The sequence below is a fragment of the Mastomys coucha genome, unplaced genomic scaffold (assembly GCF_008632895.1).
Source record: "Mastomys coucha isolate ucsf_1 unplaced genomic scaffold, UCSF_Mcou_1 pScaffold14, whole genome shotgun sequence".
In the NCBI taxonomy this organism is placed as follows: Eukaryota; Metazoa; Chordata; class Mammalia; order Rodentia; family Muridae; genus Mastomys; species Mastomys coucha.
The window spans coordinates 100,533,803-100,556,463 of record NW_022196896.1 but is presented as its reverse complement, the minus strand read 5'-3'; the positions used below and the strand labels follow the sequence as shown (position 1 = coordinate 100,556,463).

General features: G+C 45.2%; 3 protein-coding genes and 1 non-coding gene across 13 annotated transcripts in view; 2 read left to right on the top strand and 2 right to left on the bottom strand.

Annotated features, from left to right (window-relative positions):
* Rnf25 (ring finger protein 25) overlaps positions 1 to 6,868 on the top strand; it is a 7,587-nt gene extending 719 nt beyond the window's left edge. Inside the window, exons 1-10 of one of the 5 annotated variants that reach the window (XM_031367970.1) lie at positions 7 to 143; positions 1,537 to 1,611; positions 1,871 to 1,970; positions 2,064 to 2,131; positions 2,232 to 2,301; positions 4,735 to 4,806; positions 4,904 to 5,041; positions 5,325 to 5,417; positions 5,947 to 6,081; positions 6,218 to 6,868. In XM_031367970.1, coding sequence (XP_031223830.1) covers positions 1,595 to 1,611; positions 1,871 to 1,970; positions 2,064 to 2,131; positions 2,232 to 2,301; positions 4,735 to 4,806; positions 4,904 to 5,041; positions 5,325 to 5,417; positions 5,947 to 6,081; positions 6,218 to 6,796 — 1,272 coding nt within the window. In that variant the 5' untranslated portion in view covers positions 7 to 143; positions 1,537 to 1,594 and the 3' untranslated portion in view covers positions 6,797 to 6,868. Of the gene's footprint in view, positions 1 to 6; positions 254 to 1,536; positions 1,612 to 1,870; positions 1,971 to 2,063; positions 2,132 to 2,231; positions 2,302 to 4,734; positions 4,807 to 4,903; positions 5,042 to 5,324; positions 5,418 to 5,946; positions 6,082 to 6,217 lie in introns of those variants that run through there. The other 4 variants (XM_031367967.1, XM_031367966.1, XM_031367969.1 and 1 more) reach the window with 4 other exon arrangements.
* Positions 6,869 to 7,837: 969 nt separating this feature from the next.
* On the bottom strand, positions 7,838 to 11,817 carry LOC116088578 (mitochondrial chaperone BCS1). 3 transcript variants are annotated; one of them, XM_031367972.1, is made up of 8 exons: positions 11,695 to 11,817; positions 10,150 to 10,543; positions 9,929 to 10,068; positions 9,563 to 9,757; positions 9,287 to 9,350; positions 8,889 to 9,058; positions 8,322 to 8,439; positions 7,838 to 8,208 (listed from the first exon to the last, which is right to left on the bottom strand). In XM_031367972.1, exons 2-8 carry the CDS (start codon positions 10,467 to 10,469, stop codon positions 7,959 to 7,961), a joined length of 1,257 nt encoding a protein of 418 aa, XP_031223832.1. In that variant the 5' UTR covers positions 10,470 to 10,543; positions 11,695 to 11,817; the 3' UTR covers positions 7,838 to 7,958. The 3 variants fall into 3 exon arrangements, with proteins under 3 accessions (XP_031223832.1, XP_031223831.1, XP_031223833.1); XM_031367971.1 differs by lacking the exon at positions 11,695 to 11,817 and adding an exon at positions 11,319 to 11,672; XM_031367973.1 differs by lacking the exon at positions 11,695 to 11,817 and adding an exon at positions 11,442 to 11,672.
* Positions 11,818 to 11,856: 39 nt separating this feature from the next.
* Positions 11,857 to 22,661, top strand: part of Znf142 (zinc finger protein 142) — a 21,656-nt gene continuing 10,851 nt past the window's right edge. Inside the window, exons 1-5 of one of the 4 annotated variants that reach the window (XM_031367940.1) lie at positions 11,857 to 11,993; positions 12,167 to 12,322; positions 14,539 to 14,852; positions 20,011 to 20,610; positions 21,705 to 21,869. In XM_031367940.1, the coding sequence (XP_031223800.1) occupies positions 14,573 to 14,852; positions 20,011 to 20,610; positions 21,705 to 21,869 (1,045 nt within the window). In that variant the 5' untranslated portion in view covers positions 11,857 to 11,993; positions 12,167 to 12,322; positions 14,539 to 14,572. Of the gene's footprint in view, positions 11,994 to 12,166; positions 12,323 to 12,393; positions 12,650 to 14,538; positions 14,853 to 20,010; positions 20,611 to 21,704; positions 21,870 to 22,661 lie in introns of those variants that run through there. The other 3 variants (XM_031367941.1, XM_031367942.1, XM_031367943.1) reach the window with 3 other exon arrangements.
* On the bottom strand, positions 22,445 to 22,548 carry LOC116089531. The gene has a single exon (XR_004118336.1). It is a non-coding gene; the product is annotated as a U6 spliceosomal RNA (small nuclear RNA).

The window sequence follows — 22,661 nt, the reverse complement described above, 5'->3', positions numbered from 1 at the left end:
CATTACCTCATAGAGTAGTTGGGAAGATGAATCACCATAGATTCGTAATATGCATAAGCCTGCTTTTCATTAGTTGCTGAAGTATAAGACCTCAAGAGACTCGATAGCCCAAAGGACATCTGTCTGAACTAAGGCCTTATACTGTTAGTAATTAGGACAACCTATTGCGGACCCCCACCCCACCCCACCCCCACCTGTAACCCATGACCTTATTTACTCCCAGTCTGTATCTTGCATCCAAGGCTTACCTAAGGTAAGCAGAGTACTGAAGGAATTCTTAACTGAGGCTGCACCTCGGTGTTACGTTGGTTCAGGGAGCCTGGCCAGACAAGTGCTTTTCACTAGTTGGGAGGGACTTCTAAGATTATGAAGGGACATGGGAGCCATGACAGAGTAGCAGTGGCTGCAGTGGTCTCTAGCAGCCAGAATGCCTTTATTACTACTACTACTACTACTACTACTTGTAAAATAATAAGCTTTATATTTTAAGGTTTCTGCCTAAGGCTTAAGAAGAGTGCTGATAATAGCCATCACTGATAAAAGTGATACTGGGGTGTGCGCCCTCTCGATGGAGAGGAACTGTCTAAGAAAGCGGATACAGGTTTCATATCACCGGGGTAGGGCTGTGGACAGTCCCTCTTCTTCATGACAACTGCTTTTTCTATGTTTAAATGTGAACCCTCTGATTTATATCAGGACCATGAACCCTGTCTTAGACATGATGGTCAGGATTAACTTGACATCCAGGGTTATGTGTACACTCAAGAGTCCTCAGGCTGCCCTTCTCTGTTTCCTTTTAAAGGGGAGAAAAAGATCACTTACACTAGATACTGTTTCAGACATTTGCGCACTTTATATAAACAAATCATTTATCTCTCTCAAAGCAGCCCTAGTGAGTATGCTCTGTTATCACTAGGTGGTAGACAGTGTCACTTAGGCTTCTAAAAATAAGTAACTTGACCACATAGCTTGGTAAGTAGTTTCTGCTCTACTCTTAGCTATAAAGCCTATGACTCTTCTAATGCAATATAGCTTTTATATTACCTAGACCTGTTCAACCTGATAGGTCCTTTGAGGATGTTTAGACTGACTGGTGCTGGCAAGGTTGTTGGCAGTACCCAGAACACAGGGATCTGTGCTAAACAGCAGTATAGGTAGGCAGGAGTCGTATTGATAACCTTGTTAATAACGAATGAATGTCCTATATGTAGGTCAGAGGAAAATCCACTAAAGGATAGCTTAAAGTGTAGAAATTTAAGCAGGGAGCCAGGACCTGGCTCTGATTTGGTACCATTCCTCCTGGGTTAAGGTTTAGTTAGTTTTCTTAAGTTGGCAGTGTGAACTCTAAAAATTTAATTCCCATGCTTTCTACCTGGACAGTTGACAACTTGAAGAAATATTTCCCCATGTTAAAGAATAATTTGGCCAGAGAATATATTCAGGGAGATTTTTTTTTTTTAAGTCAGTCTTCATCAGCCTTGGCAGCTTCAGCAAGGAGAGCTGCAATGGTGACTCAGTCTCCCCCTTACTCTCCAGGGTCCTTCCCTCTGAAGTTGAAGTATTAGAGTCTATCTATCTGGATGAGCTACAGGTGATGAAAGGGAATGGCAGGTACGTATTCAGCTAGGGGCGGGCAGGGGTCTCAGTCGTGAGAGAGTTCGGCACAGAATCTGGACTTAGGATACTATGAGCCTCCCCTCACAGAGGTGAAGTTTATCTACTATTCCTTTAATCCTCCCTCCCACCCCTCACAGAGAAACATGTCCAATGTGCATTCCTCCACCTGCTTTACCATCTCACCCCCACCTCCTCCCTAGCTCTCAAGCCCCTGCCTAGTCACATCCTGCGTCTTCACTTCATCCACCTGCAGATCACCCTGGGAGATCTTCATCACTCTGCACCCTGCCACCGCAGAGGTCCAAGATTCACAGTTTGTCTGCTTTACTCTGGTTCTTCGGATTCCAGTACAGGTGAGGCTTCTTCTACACGGTAGTAAAGGGAGGGGAGGGGAGAGCATTCCTAGAGTGCATCACTTTAATGACTGTTTGGCTTCTCTGCATCAGTATCCCCACGAGGTGCCACAGATCTCCATCCGTAACCCACGAGGACTTTCAGATGAGCAGATCCACAAGTAAGTAAGGCTAGTTGAAGCAGGGGCAATTCAAGATTCAGCTCTGCCTGCAGAAGGAAGAGGGTTGCTTTAATATTGCTTGTCTCTCGGTTTTTTCCAGGATCTCACAGGCCCTGGGTCATGTGGCCAAGGAAGGACTAGGCACTGCCATGCTCTATGAACTCATTGAGGTAAAGTACAATGGCCTGGGAAGATGTCCTTCCTTTCAGGCAATATTATATCTGTAGCCAGTACATTTAGGCTTTGTTTGCATAAGGCTTCAATTAGTCTAGAAAGATAACTCCCCTGTTTCAAAAAAAAAAAAATGTAGTTGAGTGGCCCCCCTGGGGTTGTCAGTTCTAAACATCTTGATGAAAAAGTACTCCTGTTTGACTTGGTTGTGGGATTTTGTTGTTCATTTGTTTTATTTTTATTTATTTAGTTAGTTCTTTCTTTTCTTTCTCTCTCTTTTTGTTTATTTATTTTTGGTCTTAGTTAGGGTTTCTATTGCTGTGATTAAAAACACCATGATCAAAAGTAACTTAGGGAAGAAAGCGTCTTACACGTCCAGGAAGAGTCTGTGACTGAAGGAAGTCAGAGCACTGCCTCGAAGCAGGAAGCCATGAAGGGGTGCTACTTACTGGCTTGTTCCTCCTGACTTGCTCAACTTACTTTCGTACAGCTCCCAGGACCACCAACCCAAGGGATGGCCCACTCACAATGGGCTGAGGCCTTCTCCCTCAGTCATTAATTAAGAAAATGCCTTACATTTTGCTAGGCATTTGCCATAGTCAGTGGCTTGCCTACAGGCCCTTTTATGGAGGTTATTTTCTCAGTTTTGGTTCTTCTCAGATGATTCTAGTTAACCAAGACAGGGTTTTACTCTGTAGCTGGGGCTGGCCTGAAAGAGAGAGCCATCTGCCTCTGCCTTCCAACTGCTGGGATTAAAGATGTGTGTTCCCATGCCCTGCATTTTCTCTACTTTAATTTCAGTACGCTTTTTTTTCTGTACTGATATTCAAACCTAAGGCTTTACAAATATTAGACAAGTGCTATATCTGTAACATTTTTTAAAACTTTTTAATTCTGGCCAGGCAGTGGTGGCGCACACCTAAAGTGACTCCCAGCACTTGGGAGGCAGAGGCAGGAGGATTTCTGAGTTTGAGGCCAGCCTGGTCTACAGAGTGAGTTCCAGGACAGCCAAGGCTACACAGAGAAACCCTGTCTCGAAAAAACCAAAAAAAATAAAAATTAAAAAAAAAAATAAAAAAAAAAAAAACTTTTTAATTCTGAGAATGAGTCACAAAGTGGTCAAGCAGGCTTTGAACTTGTGACGTCCTGTCCCATTACAAGCCAAGGCATATTGGTGCATACTTGTGATCCTAGCACTTGGGAGGTGGAAGCAAGAGAATCCATAAGTTCAAAGCACCTTTAGCTACATAGCAAGTTCAAGGATGGCTTGGGCTTCATCAGACTCTGTCTTTAGAAAAGAGAAAGAAAATTGTATATTCTTTCTAGTTAAGTAAACAACTCACATGACACAAAGGCGGAGTAACGGAATACATAGGTAACTTTTCTTGTTTGAGGTTAAAAAGACACAAAGTCACCCTTGTTTCCTACTTGAGGTTCATTAGGGAAAATGTTCAGAGTACTGTGAAGATGGGTGGTGGAGAGTTAGTGAGCCGGCATGTAGAGCACTGTATCCGTCCTGGTCAGACCCCAGTGCAGCTCTGAAACTCCATAGTATTAGCTGTGCAAATGCACGTTTCACTGGAGCAACTTGATGCCTTTGATTGCTGTCCATTTGGGTAATCTATTTGAACAAATGTGTTGCCTCATGGGGGAATTTTACTTGAAGAATGTTAAGAAAGGCCTCTGAGGTCTAAAGCTCAGTGGTGTGTGCTAATAATAAGTCTAGCACAGGGAAATCTGAAAAAGGATCTCTTGAGCCAAGGCAACAAAGCATGACTCCTGGTTCAAACAAAAACAAACAAAACCATCTCAAAAATGAAAATGAGGTGTGTTTATTTAGTTTTGATTATTTTGTACTTTGTTTTTGTTTTTCCAGACAGGGTTTCTCTGTGTAGCCCTGGCTGTCCTGGAACTCACTCTGTAGACCAGGCTAGCCTTGAACTCAGAAATCCGCCTGCCTCTGCCTCCCAAGTGCTAGGATTAAAGGCATGTACCACCACAGCCCAGCTTGTTTTGTACTTTTGAGACAGTCTTACTGTGTAGCCCAAGCTGGCCTCAAACTCAAAACAATCGTCCTACCTCAGCTTCCTGGATGTTGGGAGCTGAAGCTACCATGCCATGTGTCAGTGATGATGATTTTGGGTATTTTTTTCTCTCCAAGGTATATTATTTTTATTTCTTAAGTATATTAAATGTGACTTAGCGAGAGAAGTAATTGACTTAGATTTTGCAACCAGGAAGGCTAAATGAGGAGGCATGAAGAGGGATCCTTGCAAGTAAAACATTATCAGGATAGGAATATATAAACAGTAGGTAACAAATTAGGCTTGGTGACATCCATCCCATCCAGCCAGCTAGTCCTGAAGGAAGTATCTGGGATGTGTTCGCAGTCTCCTGCCTCCGTGTGTCAGCACCATCTTCTCTCCTTTCAGAAAGGGAAGGAGATTCTCACAGATAACAACATTCCCCATGGTCAGTGTGTCATCTGCCTCTATGGTTTCCAGGTGGGTTTCTCAGCTGGGATCTGGGATGAGATAGGGCAGACAGGGAAGGGCTAGTGAGTGGACACTAATGCAGGACCGTGCATCTGTCTTCCTACAGGAAAAGGAGGCCTTTACCAAAACACCGTGTTACCACTACTTTCACTGCCATTGCCTTGCCAGGTACATCCAGCACATGGAACAAGAGCTGAATACACAGGAACAGGAACAGGAGCGACAGCATGTTGTCACCAAGCAGGTAGACCTCGCCAAACCCACTGTCTCACCTGTTACCCGTAGACGTTCATCTCCATCTCCATTCCTCCACACTGGTGGCCTTTCATCTTTTTAGTTCTAGATACCTTTGAGATTAGTTCTTACTCCCATCCTTGTGTAGACTGACATACTGCATGCAGCTTTCCCGCATTCCCACATCTCTCCGTAGGCAGCCCTTTCCTCCTGTTCTACCTCATTGCTGAGCAGCCCTCCAAAGACTGAGCTGGCTGACGGGGGGCAGGATGTGATTTCTTCTCTTGTTTTAGAAGGCAGTCGGTGTGCAGTGTCCTGTGTGCAGGGAGCCCCTCGTGTATGACCTTGCCTCGCTGAAAGCAGCCCCTGAACCCCAGCAACCCATGGTAAGGGATGTCCTTCTCCTCTAAGCCAGGCATTCTCTAAGGACAGAGAAATGGCATCTTGTCTCTGCTGAATTCTCTGGCATTGGGTTTGACTTGCTTAAGACTACTCTGCAAAGCCCACAGCCACCCCCCACCCCTGGCCCTCCCTCCAGGAGCCCAAGGTTTCAGAAGCCCAACTCTGAAGCACAAAACCAAAAACTCAGTATTGGAAATGTGGCTCATTTGGTGGTGCACTTGCCTAGCACACATAAAAGCCCTAGGTTTGATCCCCAGCACTGCATTAAAAAACTTGGTACAGTGGTATACTCACATAATCATGGCACCCGGGAAGGATAAGCAGTTTGAAGTCATGCTTGGCCGTATGGTGAGTTTGAGACCATTCTGGGCTATATGAAACTCTCGTCTAAAACAAAGCAAACAAAACCCCAGGAACTTTGTGCAGTTCCCTAGGACAATGCTAGACGAATTAGGGTTCAAGTCATCTGTCTTGTTTCTCTTTGTCCTGCCATTGTGCTTCCTTTCCTCCAAGGAGCTGTACCAGCCCAGTGCAGAGAGCTTGCGCCAACAGGAAGAGCTCAAACGGCTGTATCAGAGGCAGCAAGAAAAGGGTGGCATCATCGACCTTGAGGCTGAACGGAACCGATACTTCATTAGTCTTCAGCAGGTGAGGAAAGGGAAGGGGTCCCCTTTTGGCCTCAGGGTGTGCTTCCTTCTGCTGTCAAGGTTGTAGGTTGACAATGGTTGCTGATAGTGGAGAGGGGTCCTCCTTGATACATCACCTCGGCCTCTTTTCTCTCCAGCCTCCTGCTGCCCTTGAACCGGAGTCAGCTGTAGATGTCTCCAGAGGACCCCAACCACCTAATGCCATTTCTGCAGAACAATCTACTTCCCTAGCTGCCCAATCAACTCTGCCAAGTCCTCTACCCATGGCTACCCAGTATGTATATGAGAAGACTTCAGGAGCTGGGCCAAATCAACAGAGGCCGAGTGAGACCCAGAAATCCATGCTAGATCCTCCACGACCTGGTCGTGGCTCCTGGCGACAGTATGACCGGAGGCACCCAAAAGGAGGGGAGTGCTGCGCTCCAAAAGGTACCAGTGAAATCCATGAACTGCCACCTCCTGAGAAGCCTCTCAAGGAGACTGTGGACTTAAAGGCAGAACCCCGTAACAAAGGGCTCACAGGTCATCCTCAGGAGAAGGGGCCTGGTAGCTGGCAGGGTCCCTCAGCTCGCAGGACTCGGGACTGTGCTCGCTGGGAACGCTCCAAAAACCGTACACCGGGTTCTTCCTATCCCCACCTACCTCGGGGCCAGGGAGCATATCGGTCTGGTACTCGCAGGGAGCCCCTGGGCTTGGAACCTGAGGAAGGTTCCTAGCAGTACTGTTGGGGGACAGGGAATTGGGGTGGGAGGGAGGCAATAAAGAGATTTGACCTTTGCTTAACAGCATCTAGCTTATGTGGTATGACTCTTTATGGTAAGGGGCTCCCACCTTTCTTTTAAGTCTGTTCACCAAAAGCAGTAGAGTAAAAAAGGTCTTTCTTCCCTGCCAGTGTGGTCAGTTCTGAGAAAGTTGACATCCGTGCATATAATTCTGCCCAAACCCATATCTGCATGCATGCATTGTTCAGCTGTTGGTTGGTTGGTTGTTTCGAGATAAGGTACCATGTACCCCAGACTAGCCTCAAAGTTTTACGTAGCTGAAGAATTCCAGGCCTTTCTGTCTCTACCTCCCGGGTGTTAGGATTCCAGGCCATTACCATCGTGGCCAGTTTGTGCATGCTAGGCAAGCACTCTACCAACTGAGCTGCATCCCAATCCCTTTTGTAGTTTTAAGGGGAAAAAAGCCTTGCTGTGGTGTTCAGGTTGGTCTTAGGATTTTTTTTTTAAGAGTTATTTATTTTATGTATATGAGTACACCGTCTGTCTTCAGACACATCACAAGAGAGGGCATTGGATCCCATTACAGATTGTGAGCCACCATGTGGTTGCTGGGAATTGAACTCGACCTCTGTAAGAGCAGTCAGTGCTCTTAACTGCTGAGCCATCTCTCTGGCCCCAATCTTAAGATTTTAACACTCTTACTACCTTACTTTCTCAAGTTTTAGAATTAAGTATGTACCACATGCATGCCTCTAATCCCAGCACTCAGGAGGCAGAGGCAGACAGATCTTCAGCATGGTTTATAGAGCAAGTTCCAGGACAGCCAGGGCTATACAGAGAACCCTGTCTCAAAAAACAAAACAAACAAACAAATGAGAGGGGAGGGAGAGTGGGTGCCACAACACTAGGCAACAATGTTCCTTGGGTGGCCTTTCATATTGCATATATTTTTCCCATTAATACTAATTCCCCTTTCCCTCACTCAGGCCATGGCCCCATGGGGCATTTGTAGAAGTAGATCTTGTAGGCATCTGCTATGGAAACTCCTCTTTTATTCTCAAGTAGAAACACAGCAACAGAGGGAGCAAAGTCACAAACCAGATTAGTGTGAAAGGTGCTTATGGAGTTTTTGAGAGCAGATCATTGACCTGGTGGGTCACCTCAGAGATTCAACATTGTGAATAGCCCCCATGGGGTCATTTTTATACAGCATGAAGTAGCCTTGCACCTGGGCAGGACTAATCTGGGATGTAACTTTAAGGACATGTTCAGCAAAGTTCTCAGCCGAAGAAGGTGCTTGCCCTGGATAGAACCTCTGGAACATCTGGGTCAGCTGCCAGTGTGAGCAGTAGCCCACATATTCCTTCAGATCTACTCGCCCAGGACGTATCAGGGCGGGATCCAGCCTAAGAAGAAAAGCAGAGTCACACCTGCAGTCCTGCTAGCTCCTGAGACAGTCTCCTCAACCCCCAACTCTCCCAAGGTGTATGCGTGGAGCTTTGCCTTCCTGTCTCCTTACCTGTCAATGTAGTTGGTGGTCATGAACACGATGCGTGCCTCGGTGGAGGCTACACCATCCAAAGCATTAAGCAGTCCACTGAAGGTGAGGCGACCTAGTCCTTGGTACTTTATAGGGTCTAGGGAATGACAGGAATGTGAGAGGTCATGTCTCAGTTAAAATCGTGCCCCAAATCCCTCCTTCAACTCCCTCTTTATTAGTGCCTCTTGTTGCTGACTTAGGCCTCCAAAAATGTTCCTCGTTTACTTCTGACCCTCAGTGTCTTAAATAAGTACTTCCTTGGGTCAGGGAAATAGCTCTGTGGTTAAAACAAGCAGCTACACAAGCCCAAAGACCCAAGTTTGATCTCAGAATCCAAGTAAAAAGCTGGATGCAATGGCTTCCCGTGGCACATATCTAAATGTGAAGGCATGCTGAAGGAGTATGGCGACAAGAAAGACAAAGGGTGTAAGGTGAGAACCGGCTTCAAAACATTCTCTGACCTCTACGTACCCTTTGGGGTGCCTGCACACACATGCACACCAAACTAAAAACAAAAGACTCCCCACCCCCAGCATCCTCACTTACTCTCCACAGCCAAGTCTCTACTGAGAAAAGCAGCATCCACATCTTCCAGGAGCACCAAGCTCTGCTGTGGTGCCACACTCAGTAGATGGTTGAGCCGGTCATCTGAGAGGCTAGAGTCTGTGAGGCTAAGCAGGCAGATGCTGTGTTCCAGTTCTCCAGCCAGGGCTGTTCTGTGGACAGTGACAAGGAAAGGAGGTCCTAGGCAACCTTAAGACTTTGGGAGACCTAGGAGGTAGGCTGTGAAGGCCTGTGTTTCCTATACCACATATTTGATGTGCATCTATTGATCTCATGTTTACCCTGATTCTTGGTTCCCAGATTCATTTCTCTTCTAACGCTTTCAGCCCAGTTTTTCTGCAAAGGCTGTTTCTCAGAGTCAAGAGAATTTGACTACTCACATAAAACTGCTCTTTCCACAACCAGGGGGCCCATAAAGAAGGTAGCCACGTCTGTAGGGAATACCTAGGGATATAACCAGGATAAACAAGACCTAAAGTGAATCATGCACTCTGGCCCAGGTGTCCACATTTACCCTCAGCTCCATTCCCTGTTAGTGGTCCTAGAATCAGAAAAAGATATCCTCATAGACAAGTTCTCTTTCCCTTTCGCCTGAGCTAGACTTTTCTGTATCTTCACCTGGCTACAGACTTGCCTAGATTCCAGTTGCTGCTTACCTCTGTCAATGTACCACTTGGGGTTATCAATAAATTCCCGGATATCTTTGACAATTCGGTCAGCCAGACCCTGGTGAAGGACTACAGAATCCAGTGGCCGACGTCGGCGTGGATAACCGAAGGTACGCCATTCAGAACCCACAGCTGTGTACATCACGGTCTTCCCTTCCTCCTGCTGCAGGGCCAGTGCTCGAGCTGGGAGCAAGGAAGTAAGACAGTAAGTCTCCTGATCACAGCTGATGCTTCAGTCAGGTAGAGCTCTGACCCGGTACCCTTCTCCCAAGGACTTGGATCCTTCTTCCTCCTCTCCAAGGAGCAGATGCCCAACCTCCCCATTCCTGATAGCCTGCTTGACCCATCTCATACCTTCCTCCAGGATATTGAAGAAAACCTTTCGGTCAGTGCCCAGGGCCGTGAAGGTGACAGATTCCCAAGGAGTCCCCGTTTGCAAGTCTACCATCTGCATGTCTCGGTTTCGTTCTACCCGGATCCATTTTCCCTGATACCTGAATAAGATTGTCAAAGTGACCCAATTCCCTCCATTGATCTGCCCTCTCCTCAGAGCCCTTCCTAGCTTCCAGTCTTACCAAATGAAATGGTTTCCAGGGCTGGGGATAAATTCAAACTTGGTGGAGATCCGGCCACTTTCATGCTGAAGGTATGAGGTCTCGACACTGAGGTGCTGAGTGCGGGTGCTGTGTCGGGTAAGCCAGCTAAGCAACCAGGCATAGCTTCTGTCTCTAGCAGGGACTTCCAGTGTGATCATGTAATGTCGCCGGAATGCCACTAGACCCAATTGGGCTCCTTTCCGGGCCATAGCCAGAGCTGTACCCACACCTACCAGCCCAAATCCAGCCCCAAAGTAGGGATTGTCCTTGAGGGCCAGAACAAAGTCTGTAAATGGCATCTTGAAAGGAAAAAACACAGATGCTTACAGGCTCTAAGGCAACTGTCAAAACCTAGGAATGGAGAGCAGCAGAACTGGAAGAAAGCATAAGACGAGTTTAGAAACTAGACCAATCAAACTTGATCTGCTCCCTCCCACAGAAGCAAGATGGCCAGGTCAGCAGGACTGTTTCTGTGTCCTCTTGTGGAGTAGGAACGGTGTTGGAATGCCAGAGCAAACACCCCAGGCTCTTAAGTTCATTTTGCTCTTTAGATAAACCCTTTTGCCAGAAGACCATTTTAGAGAGTTTCTCCACTGAACAGAATCAGCAAAGGTGATTTTTGCCATGGCTCTGTCCATGCCCACAGGCCTTATCACCAGAAATGGCTTCCAAATATTCTCTCCCTCATACCCCATTCCTAATGTCCTCCACAGACTTTTATTACTTCTCACCTAAACTATTCCATGCAAGTTATTTTGGTTCTTGAGGTGATATTTGAATGGGCATTCAGTGCCTGCATCATCCAAACCCACCAAACCCAGATCGATACAATTCTGTCACGGGTACTCCAACACCCTCGGTGATTTGCTCCCATTGGGTTCAAGCACCACAGCCGGATACGCAGAGATGTCCACATTAGAATGCCTACCTTTACTGGCAAATCACTACCTACGTCTGACTCACTCAGTTCTGTTGGTACCGAATGACCCCTTCTTTATTCCAGACATTCTTTTTAAATTGAGAGCTTATAGGCTACTTTTTCCACGGAGCCTTTTTCAAATTTAACCCAATAAGATGTGACTAAGCCTAACTAAGACAAAGCCCGTGGGGCGGGGGGTGGGGGGGAAGGCAAATTATTTCCAGCACACCTCTTCTACAACTCTTCCACCGCCGCTACGTCCTCCGCTTGGCAAGCCGGGCCACCGGTGAGGTGAATTGGCAGTCGTGACCTCCGCTAAGGCACGGAGCTGAGATCCATAATTCCAAAGTACCTTTGCATGGAGAGCCACTGAGGAAAATCTCCTGGCCCCCGGCTCCGGACCCTGACACACAGCAGCTGACTCCCGGACACCCTATACAACCGAGCTCGCGCTTCCAGGAACGTGGTCGGGAGCGACCTGTCACTCCGCCCCCTTATCTCCATGACTCTCTGGCCCTCAGACTCGCTGGTTTCGCCAGACCTACTCGGAGGTGGCGCCGTTAGGCCCGCCCCGGAGGGCAGCATCTACTTCCTGCCACACCCACCTCGAAGTCCTTGCCACTCTTCCTTGCAATTCTCGATGGTTCCGCTTTGAGCTTCAGAGCTGGGGTACACTCAAGGACGTAGAGGGGAGACCATAGAGTAGCTCGGGCCTCGGAGAGAGACAGAGTGACCACTACGCGTCAGGTTCCCAGAGGCGCCTGGGCCGGGGGCGGCCGCGTCAAAGACCCCCGAGGAGCCACTCCAGTCCCAGTCGGATGCAGCTCCTGCCAGCCCTAGGGTAGAAGGCGAGAGAGCGGCTGTCGGCGGGAACCAGGGGAAGTGCGGGCGCTGCGAGCTGGAGGTAAAAGTTTCTCTAGCCCCAGCTTGAGTGGACCTGGGAGGTGGGAAGCCGTGGGAGGAGGTGCGGAGGGGAGCGCGCCGGTGAGAGGGGCTGGGGCGCGTCTCGGCTGCACTCTGGGCACCGGTCGCGTCACAGTTCCGGGCCCCGCCCGGGTATCCGCTGCCTCTCCTCAGGACCGTAATCGTGACGATGCAGCATCCCGAGCCTTGCAGGTTCCAAAACACCTTTCTTCTCCGCTGTCTCTCCTGACCTGGCTGTCACCCCACAGTGTTAGAAGCTGTCGCCGCCTCCACTTTACAGATAGGAAAGCTGAGGCCCAGAGAAGCGAGGCAAGTGCATCCGCTCAAGGCCACACGATGAGTCAAAAAACCCAGGGGCGCGTGGGAACTGAGGTGCCCAACAGGGTTGCCTTGTTTCCCAGGCTTCCGTGTGTCCCTTGGTTCTTCGGTCCGCAAAGAAAGCGTGTTACTTCTTTCTGGCTCACTCCTACCTCCTCCACGGCTTCTTCCTGGGGCCATGTGATGGGCTGGAAGACTGGCTAGAGCAACAATAATCAGTAGTCCGTGGAGGCTGTGATTTCCAGAAAGCCTCGCTGACCACAGAAGTGCGCTTCTCTGCCACCTTCTTGAATTCTTGTCTGTTCTTGCTGTATGTATGTGAGTACACGGTTGCTTGCTTCAGATACACGAGAAAAGAGCATCAGATCCCGTTAACAAATGGTTATAAGCCTCCAAGTGGTTGCTGGGAATTGAACCCAGGACCTCTGGAAGAGCAGTCGGTGCTCTTAATCACACTGAACCATCTCTCCAGCCCTCTTGCTGTTTTTAAGTGGAGGGAGACACTCTCACCAGGCTCTTACTCAGTGACCCAGTTTTGTTTGAAACAGGGCCTCACTGTTTAGCTCTGTCCTGGAACTCACTATGTATACCAGACTGGCTTCAAACTTACAGAGACCTGCCTGCCTCTGCCTCCTGAGTCCTGGGAATTTAAAAGATTGTCTCATTTATTTCAGTCGTGTTTAACAGGGCATGCAGTTTAATTCATTTGTTTCTCAGTTGAGTTTCCACTGGAAGCTTTAGTAAGTTAGTAAATTGGAAATTTACCTTGTTTTTGAGGAACCACTAGCTTGACACCTTGGTTTAAAATATATGGATTTGCCGGGCGGTGGTGGCGCCCACCTTTAATCCCAGCACTTGGGAGGCAGAGGCAGGCAGATTTCTGAGTTCGAGGCCAGAGTGAGCTCCAGGACAGCCAGAGCTATAACAGAGAAACCCTGTCTTGAAAAACAAACAAACAAAAAATAAAATAAAATACATGAGTTTACTGCAACTCAGCTGGTCCACTAGAATTTTCATTTTGTCTAGCTTACCTAGCTTGTTGATGCTTAGTGTTCATTGAAGTGAAAAATGCCAATAAACTACTTAAAGCTCCACATCTGGTGCTAAGGATATATAATAGCTCACTTCTACAGTGCTTGCCTAGCATGCACAAAGCCCCGGGTTTGAAGCCTAGCAACACATTTAAAAAAAAAAAAAAAAGCGTTAGACTAGAGACATGGCTCAGTGGTTAAGAGTAAATGCTGCTCTCTTTTGGTTTTTCGAGACAGGGTTTCTCTGTGTAACCCTGGCTGTCCTGGAACTCACTCTGTAGACCAGGCTGACCTTGAACTCAGAAATCCACTTGCCTCTGCCTCCCAAGTGCTGGGATTAAAGGTGTGCACCATAAATGGCGCACTGCCCGGCATAAATGCTGCTCTTTCTGAGAGCCTAAGTTCAGTTTTCAGTCTCCCAAGTCAGTTGTCTGACAAGCATCCCAGCTTCAGGAGATCCACTACCGTTTTCTGGAGACCTGAGCTATACATCTAGGAAGGGAGATTGATAGGGAAACAACAGTGCAGTGTGGTTTCTGACAGAACTACATACAAAGGCTGTCAGGCCCCAGAAGATAGAAAATTAAGAACGTTAGGATGCAGTCATAGCAGAAATGATGTTTGTTTATTTTCTTAAGGAGTATCTGATTAGCTAGACAAGAGATTTGATGGGTTGAATGGGAGGGGCAAGAAAGTAGAGGGTCTGTAAGCAAAAAAGTGAGTAGTGAGTCAGAGAATGGCAAATCATCTGGTTAGGAGGGCAGAGTGGAAGGGATGTCTGGGGAGGTAGGTCGATGAGGACCATAAGTGAAGAATAGTATTATGTCTATACTGAGGAATAATGAGATCATCAGGTAATGAGAGAGAGAGCCTTTGACCCCACTCAGTTTTGTTGCCAGGGTCACTTAGCAAGAAACAGAACCTGTAGTCTTTAATGTCACCCTCAGCTTGTTGGTTCTCTACTAATACTGACTTTAAACATATTTTGGTGTTGAATGTTGTTTTGAAAACATTTAGAATAATAAAATGTGGCATGTTGCTATAGAAGGAAATGCTTAAATGTGTCGGCTAACTTAAGAGAAATTAAGAGTTCTAACTGTGTGTGTGTGTATGTGTAATGTGTGTGTATATATATATATATATATATATATTTTTTTTTTTTTCCTGTTTTGTCAGCATTTAAGAGGCCACAGCACACAAGTCAGTGATAATGACAGACCCTGTGTTGGCATCTCAGCTGGCTAACAGCACTGGGGAGATGGATGGACTGTGCTCTGAACTATTGTTGATTCCCCCACCTCTCTCAAACCATGGAATTTTGGGCCCTGTCCCAAACACCTGTGCTTCTGGGACGCCTGCACCTTTGCCTGCTGACCCAGGCTGCCTGCTGGTAGAGGCCACAGCTACTGAAGAGGGTCCAGGGAACATGGAGATCATTGTGGAAGCCGTAGCTGGAACTCTGTCCCCAGGAGCTCCTGAAGAGACCTCAGGTACAAACATAGTTGCTACCAGGCCAGTGGGACACAGCCTTGAGTTTTTTTGTCTGTGCTATTTTTGGTCCTTCTCTTGAATGTGATGAGAACACAAGGTAGCATGCTATTTTTATACCCTGAGATGTTATAATTTGGTTTGCAGTTGGTGCATGTTGATGGAAGGCTGGCAAGGTATATACAGCCTTGTAACAAACTTTTGGCAAAGTTATCCCAAAAGAGCTTTGTGTCTGCTGGGCAGTAATCCAGAACAAGAAGCCTTTTTGCCACCCTTGCCAGCTTGGCTTGTCCTTGCTCTTATGGTCCTTGGGGAGGCTTTCTTCTATACTGACCCTAAGCCAGCCAAGGATTAGGCCAGAGGCCTAGCCTCTTCAACCATCCTGACTTGGGCAGGGCTTTCCTGAAGAAAGTACTGTTTCCTTGCTCTAGTTTCCTGTGGATAGCATATACCCAGGGCATGCTGTTAAGAGAGGAGGGCATATTATTTATTCCAGGAGGAAGTTTCTCTTTATTCTCAGTACATCTAAAACTTTCATTTTTACCATACTCTGTGTTTTAACTGCTGTCTTTCAGTCACAATTTTAAACTTTGTCTTCTGACTGTGTAGGATAATAGCAAAGAATGCTGGGGAAAATTAGGTAATTAGACCATGTAAAAGTTCTAAACTTATTTCTGGAGGTAAAGAGAGCATAAATGATGGTTGTATGTTGGTTTGCACTTTTAATCTCAGTACTTAGGAGACAGAGGGTGGCTAATCTTTTTTTTTTTTTTTTTTAAGATTTATTTGTTAATTATATGTAAGTATACTATAGCTGTCTTCAGACACACCAGGAGGGGGCGTCAGATCTCATTATCATGTAGTCGCTGAGATTTGAACTCAGAACTTTTGGAAGAGCAGTCGGTGCTCTTAACCACTGAGCCATCTCTCCAGCCCAGGTGGGCTAATCTTTATGAGTTCAAGACCAGCCAGTGCTACATACTGGGGCCTCTCTCTCAAAAAAAAAAAAAAAAGAGGAGAAACATTTTAACAATTCTTTTTGTTTGTTTGTTTTTGTTTTTTTCAAGACAGGGTTTCTCTGTGTAGCCCTGGCTGTCCTGGAACTCACTCTATAGACCTCACCACTGGCCTCGAACTCAGAAATCGGCCTGCCTCTGCCTCCCAAGTGCTGGGATTAAAGGTGTGAACCACCACTGCCCGGCTGAAGAGAGAAACATTTTAAAATAAGTTAAGGGGTCTGGCAAGATGCCGGACATTTGCCACGAAGCGGGTTGACCTGGGTTTAGTCCCTAGAGTCTACGTGGTGAAAAGAGAAAACCGACTCCTGCAAAATTGCCTCTGACCTCCACATGTGTGCATGCATGTGTGTACACATTTTATAGAAATGAATGCTTTTTTAAAGTAAAAAAAATTAAAAACCCAGTATTTTTAAATTTTAAGAGTTCATTGTTCTTTGGTCTTAGTTTTAGTTTTGCTTTGTTTTGTTTCTTTAAGCTAGATATGGTGGTGCACACCTCTAATTCCAGGACTGAGGAGGATTTCTGCATGTTCTGAGCCAGAGGTCTACATAGTGAATTCTGTGCCAGCCAGGGCTACACAGCAAAATGTCTGAGAAGAGAGAGAATGAATGACTAAGTATGAATGATTGACTATATGCAGTTCATAAAAATGAAAGACAAACAATGACCTTATGGAAGAGTGCTTCATTTCATATAGTTACAAAATAAAAACTATTTTTGCTTCTGAATTTTGGCAAAAACTAGGTATTTTTTAAAAATTCCTAGAGTTAGGGCTGGAGAGATGGCACAGTGGTTTAAGACCATTGGCTGTTCTTACAGAGGATCTGGGTTTAATTTCCAGCATCCACGTGGCTGTAACTCCAGTTCCAAGGGGTCTGACAGCTTTACACAGACATAAATACAGGCCAAACACTAAGCAGTGCTCATAAAATAAAAATAAATTAACTTTTAAAAAAAGTATACATATTAAAAAATGCCTAGAGTTGAAGAGAGGCTATATAAGGATATATAATACTTGCAACTCTGAGGTTTGGTTGGCTGGTTTTTATATGATCTCCCTAGCTCTGGCTGGTTTGGAAGGAAATTTGCTATATAGACTAGATTGGCCTAGAACAGAGATCTACCTGTGTCTGGGGTGAAGAATCCAGGTTACTGTATATAGTAGCTAATGTTGTTACACTACCACTGAGCTGCATCTACAACCTAAATGAAGCTTTTGAAGGTCAGTTTAGATTTATAGCAAATTTTACAATATGAACATTCTGTTGTAGTAATTCCACTCTAGGAACATCTCTTACAGGAACACCCCCATGCATATAGAGATGAGATGTTATTGATGATGTTGTTGTTAGAAACACAGGGCAAAATTTCATTTACATTTATCAGTGCTCTGAAGTACTACAAACAGGTTAAAAAGATAAGTAAAGTAGATTTAATATGTAGTCACACAAAAATAACTTTGATAGGTGAGTGTGTGTTGTAGAAATTATTTGATCCCCGCCAGAGGTTTTTACCCGTCTGTAACTGTTTAAGTTATCAGAGGAAAGACACATATATACAGCCTTTATATTTGTACTCAGCCTTAAACAGCACAGTAGCTGGGCAGGCACTGCCCTCTGTGCTAATAGAGTCTATTTTTCTCTCACTAACTCTGAGTTAGCACTCATTATGCTTCATCTTGGTTGCTCTTAACTCTAATTGGGCAGCCCTCAGGGCTGTGTTCTCTTGACTCCTAACCCATGGTGGTCTCTCCTTCCTCCTGTCCTGCACTTTCTTCCTCCTTCTTCCTCCTTATGGTCCCTCTCTGACCCCAGGCCCTCGAAAACCTAAACCTCACCTATGTCTCTTCTGCCCAATTATTGGCTATTGACATCTTTACCAATCAGACATAACTTGGGGGTATCTCTGGGGCAACAAACCTTGGGCAGCCAAAATTAGCATTAGAATACAAGCAGCATTAGGCCACCCCACTACAGGTGTGCTGGTACACATCAGTACTCCCAACATTCCTTTAATCCTAGTACTCAGGAAACTGAGGCACTAGAGTTTGAGGATCTAGAGTTTGAGACTAGCCTAAGCTACATAAGCCAGCGTGGGGACATGTCAAAACCCTGTCTCGTGGTTTCACACAATGGTTACCAGAAAAAAGTGCTTGCCATGCAACCCTGACAACTGAATCTCATCCTTAGACCCATGTAGAAAGCCCATATATATATATATATATATATATATATATGAGATGGCTTGGATCTATAACCCAACACTCCTTTGAGAGACGGGAGGTAGAGACAGGAGAATCATCCAGAGGCTGGGAAGCTCAGATACACACCACAGGGACAGAAACAACCTTGCCTCAAAAACAAAAGCAGGAAAAACTCAACTCCCAAGAAGTTGTCTCTTGCCCTTGATACATATACCATAGCACACATATATACAAATGCCTGAATAAAGAGGTAAATGGAATTTTTTAAAAAGGCTCTGTCTCAAACAAACAAAAAACCCAACAACTTTGTCCTAGAGCAAGTTTGGGGAGGAAAGTTTGAAAACAACAGTCAGATGTTGTTTAATCCCAGTACTTAAGAAGCAGAGACAGGCAAATCTCTGTGAGTTCAAGACCATTCTGATCTACATAATACTTTTCAAAACAACCAGACTTTGTCTCACTGCTGCCATCACCCCTTGCCCCCTGGGGAAAAAGAAAAGAAAAGAAAAGAAGAATAGAGAGAGCAGCCAGCTGAATAAAATCTAAGCCAAGCTGCCCTGCACTTGAGTCGTGGTTCTGCCACTAACAATCGTGGTCTTCACTTTGTGGAGCTCCAAGTTGCCCTTCTCAGAGTAGCTGGAAGACTAAATCTTGCCTTCATCAAGATCTATTAATTTCTTTAAAAAATAACAATTATTTTATCTAGCTCTTCTGAAAAAAATTTTTATGAATTTTTGTCTGAATTTTTCTTTATAGACTTTGAAAGCAACACATATTCCTTAGCTTTTTGATATATGTGGCTATTTTGTCTATGTGTATGTCAGTGTGTTCCTGGTGCCTCTGGAGGCCAGAAGAACATAACAGATCCCCTAAAACTGGAGTTCAGACACTTGTGGGCTACCCTGTGGATGAAGGGAATTGAGCCAGTCTTGTGGAAGAACAGCCAGTACTCTTCACACTGAGACATTTCTTCAGCCCAACACATTATTTGTATTGAATATTTTTCCTAGTCTGTCATTGTTCTCTTGAAACTTTCTAAATTTTGAGCAAAATATGCCTTTCATAATCTATATTAGATATTTTTCCTAGTCTGTCATTCTCCTGAAAGTTTCTCACTTTTATTTTATTTCTAATTTTTATTTGCCTTTGTGTATGTGTGGTGTGTGTACATAATTGTATGTGTGCACATATATGCTCTTCTGTAGATGACAGAGATAATATTAGGGATCTTCCTCAGTTGCTCTCTACATTTTTATTTCCTTTATATCTTATTTATCTCTGGGGTGTGTGTGTGTGTGTGTGTGTGTGTGTGTGCGTGTGCGTGTGCATGTGTGCACGTATGTGAATGAATAGATTGTGGGCTTCAGTTCTCTGTTTCTCCCATGTGGATTCTGACGATTGAACACAGGTCACCCGGTTTGGTGGCAAATGTCTTCTCAGCAGCCCCTCTCCTTTTTTTTTTTTTTTTTTTTTTTTTTTTTAAGAGAGGGGCTCTTACTATACCTGGAGCGTACCGGTTTAGTTAGGCTGGCCAGCCAATAAGCTCTGGAATCTGCCTGTCATTGCACCCTTAGTGCTAGGGATCCAAACTCAAGTCTTCATGCTTACATGGTAGGCATTTTATAGACTTTGCCTCCAAATATGCTTTCTTAATGCTTTCTGAATTTAATTGTTTGTTGATTCATTAACACACTTACTAAGCACACATCTTTTGCCAAGTATTTTACCAGACATGAGAACTTCAAAGACGAATGCCAGATATCAGACAGGTTATCCCTGACCTATAGGCTTATTATAGCCCAGTACAGAGCCAGACTTGAAGTTTATCTGTACTCCATGACCATGAAAAGATTCACCTACATTTCTACTAGTGACTAACTCCTTCAAGTCTTGTTCCATCTGATTCTGTGCCTTTCTCTGTCGGTCCTCTGCCTGCAGGTGTCCTGGTAAAGGTGGTGGAGGTATACTTCTGTGAGCGCTGTGAACAGAGCTTTGCAGAGCCTACTCTGCTCTCCCTGCACCAGTGCACTGAGACCCATATTCAGGCTGTGCAGGACCTCTCTAGTCCCCCATGCTCTGTAGAGCTGCCCCCCAGCAACCTTACCCTCCATGGCCCTCTGCAGGACCCCAGCCTGCCAGATAGCCCCCTGCCATGTCCTGTATGTAGACAAGAGTTTGTCCAACCCCAGGCCTTGAAGAGCCACTTCAAGATTCACCGGGTCGCTCCCAACATGTTCTCCTGCCCAGAGTCTGGCTGTGTGTTCTCTGCTGAAGATCGCAAGGGTCTGCAGCATCACTTGAGACAGACCCACAAGGCAGTTCCTGTGCCCTGTTCATTCCGGGGCTGCTCCCTGCTTTTTGGGAGTCAGCAGGGAATGGAGCTGCATCGGCAGGCCCATTACCCTTTCCACTGCAGCCATTGCAGCTTCATGGGCTCCAACGTCAAACTCTTCCGGCAGCATCAGCGGAGCCATGGAGCTAATACACGGGGAGAACTTTCTGCTGTTCAGGGCCTTCAATCTCAGGAGCTGCTGCCAGGTAGGTTACCAGGGTACATGCCTAGAACGTAGTCATAGTTGATCTCTTATAAGAAACATGTGTTTTCAATATGACTATTCCATGAATATGACAGAATGTAGTCAGTGACTTAAGAGAATGGAATTACTGGGGTGATAGAGGAAAGGTTCTAGAAAACTTAACCAATAGAATACATGGGACAAAAGAAATCCAGTGTTTATGACAAAGAGTGGGCTTATGCAACATATAATTTGAAATTATTTTAGGAATAACCCCTGTTGATTCATTTCAGACCCTGAGGGTGTAAGTGCCTGTCAGTGACTGTTGCTACTAGTAGAATGTTTGTAGGTTGCCGTTAGAATGAGAGAGACTAGAGCTGGATGAAATGGTGCATGCCTGTAATCCTAGAGCTTCATAGGGTTAGAAATTCAAGGTCATCTTTAGCCATATATCAAGATCCAAGCCAGTATAGATTATATGTAATTATGTCTCAAATAAATAAATGATATGAGAGTGGATAGAAAGGAATAGGGTTATTTTAAATCTCAGGAAGTATAATACTTTATCAATTTCTCCTTTTAGTCTTAAAAACAACAAAGCCAGCATGAGCTGAGTGTAGGAGCAAGAAACAGAAAATAGACTAGATGACAGACTATGAGAACTTGACTTGCTGGGCCCCTTTTTTATTCTAATATCTAGAAAGAGAAGACCGTTCAGGGGCAGGGTGTAAGCCTGAAGTCCAAATTAGACTCCGCAGTAGACCAATGAGCAGTCAAAGTGTGTGTGTCTCTGCTGTGAACCACTCCAGCCTTTAGCTCTGGAGACCTGACCCAAGGAAGAATAGTCTACTCTTTTCTGCCTTTTAACCCCTCCCGTTTTCCGAGTAACTTCAAAGTTCTGACATTCAAGGAGTCTGAGGTTTTTAGACTAGGAGTCTGAGGTTTTTTACTCTTGCTTTTCATATCCCTATCTTGAATATGAATACATATACTTACTTAGCATCCAAGATACTTTCCTGCTAAAAAGAGAGAAGGGTAATTTGCTTGCCTGTAAATAAAGTACCAGCATTCAGTACTGTCATTGGCTCTTGTGGACTAAGTTTTATGTGTTCCCAGCTGCCAAACTGCCTCCAGGAGACAGAGAACCTTCTGAGGAAGCAGGTACACCTTTGCCTGGGCAGGAGTCAGCTGAAGAAGAGGACGTAGAGGAAGAGGAGAATGTCACCCAAAAAGACTCCCAGAAAGTCTTAGATAAAAGCCAAGGGGCTCAGCAGTTGGAAGGTAATAACATCACTGGAATTGAAGTTCTTCATGGTAGAGAGGAGTGGATAGTGAGGAACCTGGCATTTAGGATCTGGGTTTTGGTTTTCAGAGTTTCAATTCAGATACATTTGTTTGTCTGTTTGTTTGTTTATTGTATATGAGTACAATGTAGGTGTCTTCAGACACACCAGAAGAGGGCATAGGATTCCATTACAAATGCTTGTGAGCCACCATGTAGTTGGTAGGAATTGACCTCTAGAAGAGCAGTCAGTGCTCTTAACCACTGAGTCATTTCTCTAGCCTATATAATATAATCTTTCTGTTCTACTTAGACTCAGAAGTCAAGATCTAGAGCTAGGAAAGTAACAATAGAGTAATCCTTAATATGTGTGAGTCCTTAGGCTTAATCTCAAGGACTTAAAAACCACAAGATCTAGTAGGCACTGATGAATAAGACTTTTTTTCTGAATCTCTGCTTCCACTTTAAAACTCAATAGAAATACTTCAGCTTGTCATAATAGAAACAAACTTATCCCACGGGGATTATACTTAAATCTGGTAAATAAAAAAGACCTGATGTACTTTTTTTTTTTTTAAATATGGAACGCTTCACGAATTTGCGTGTCCTCCTTGCGCAGGGGCCATGCTAATCTCTGTATCATTCCAATTTTAGTATATGTGCTGCCGAAGCAAGCACTTTTTTTTTTAAAAGGTTTATTTCTTTATCATGTGTAAGTCCACAGTAGCTGTCTTCAGACACATCAGAAGAGGGCGTCAGATCTCATTACGGATGGTTGTGAGCCACCATGT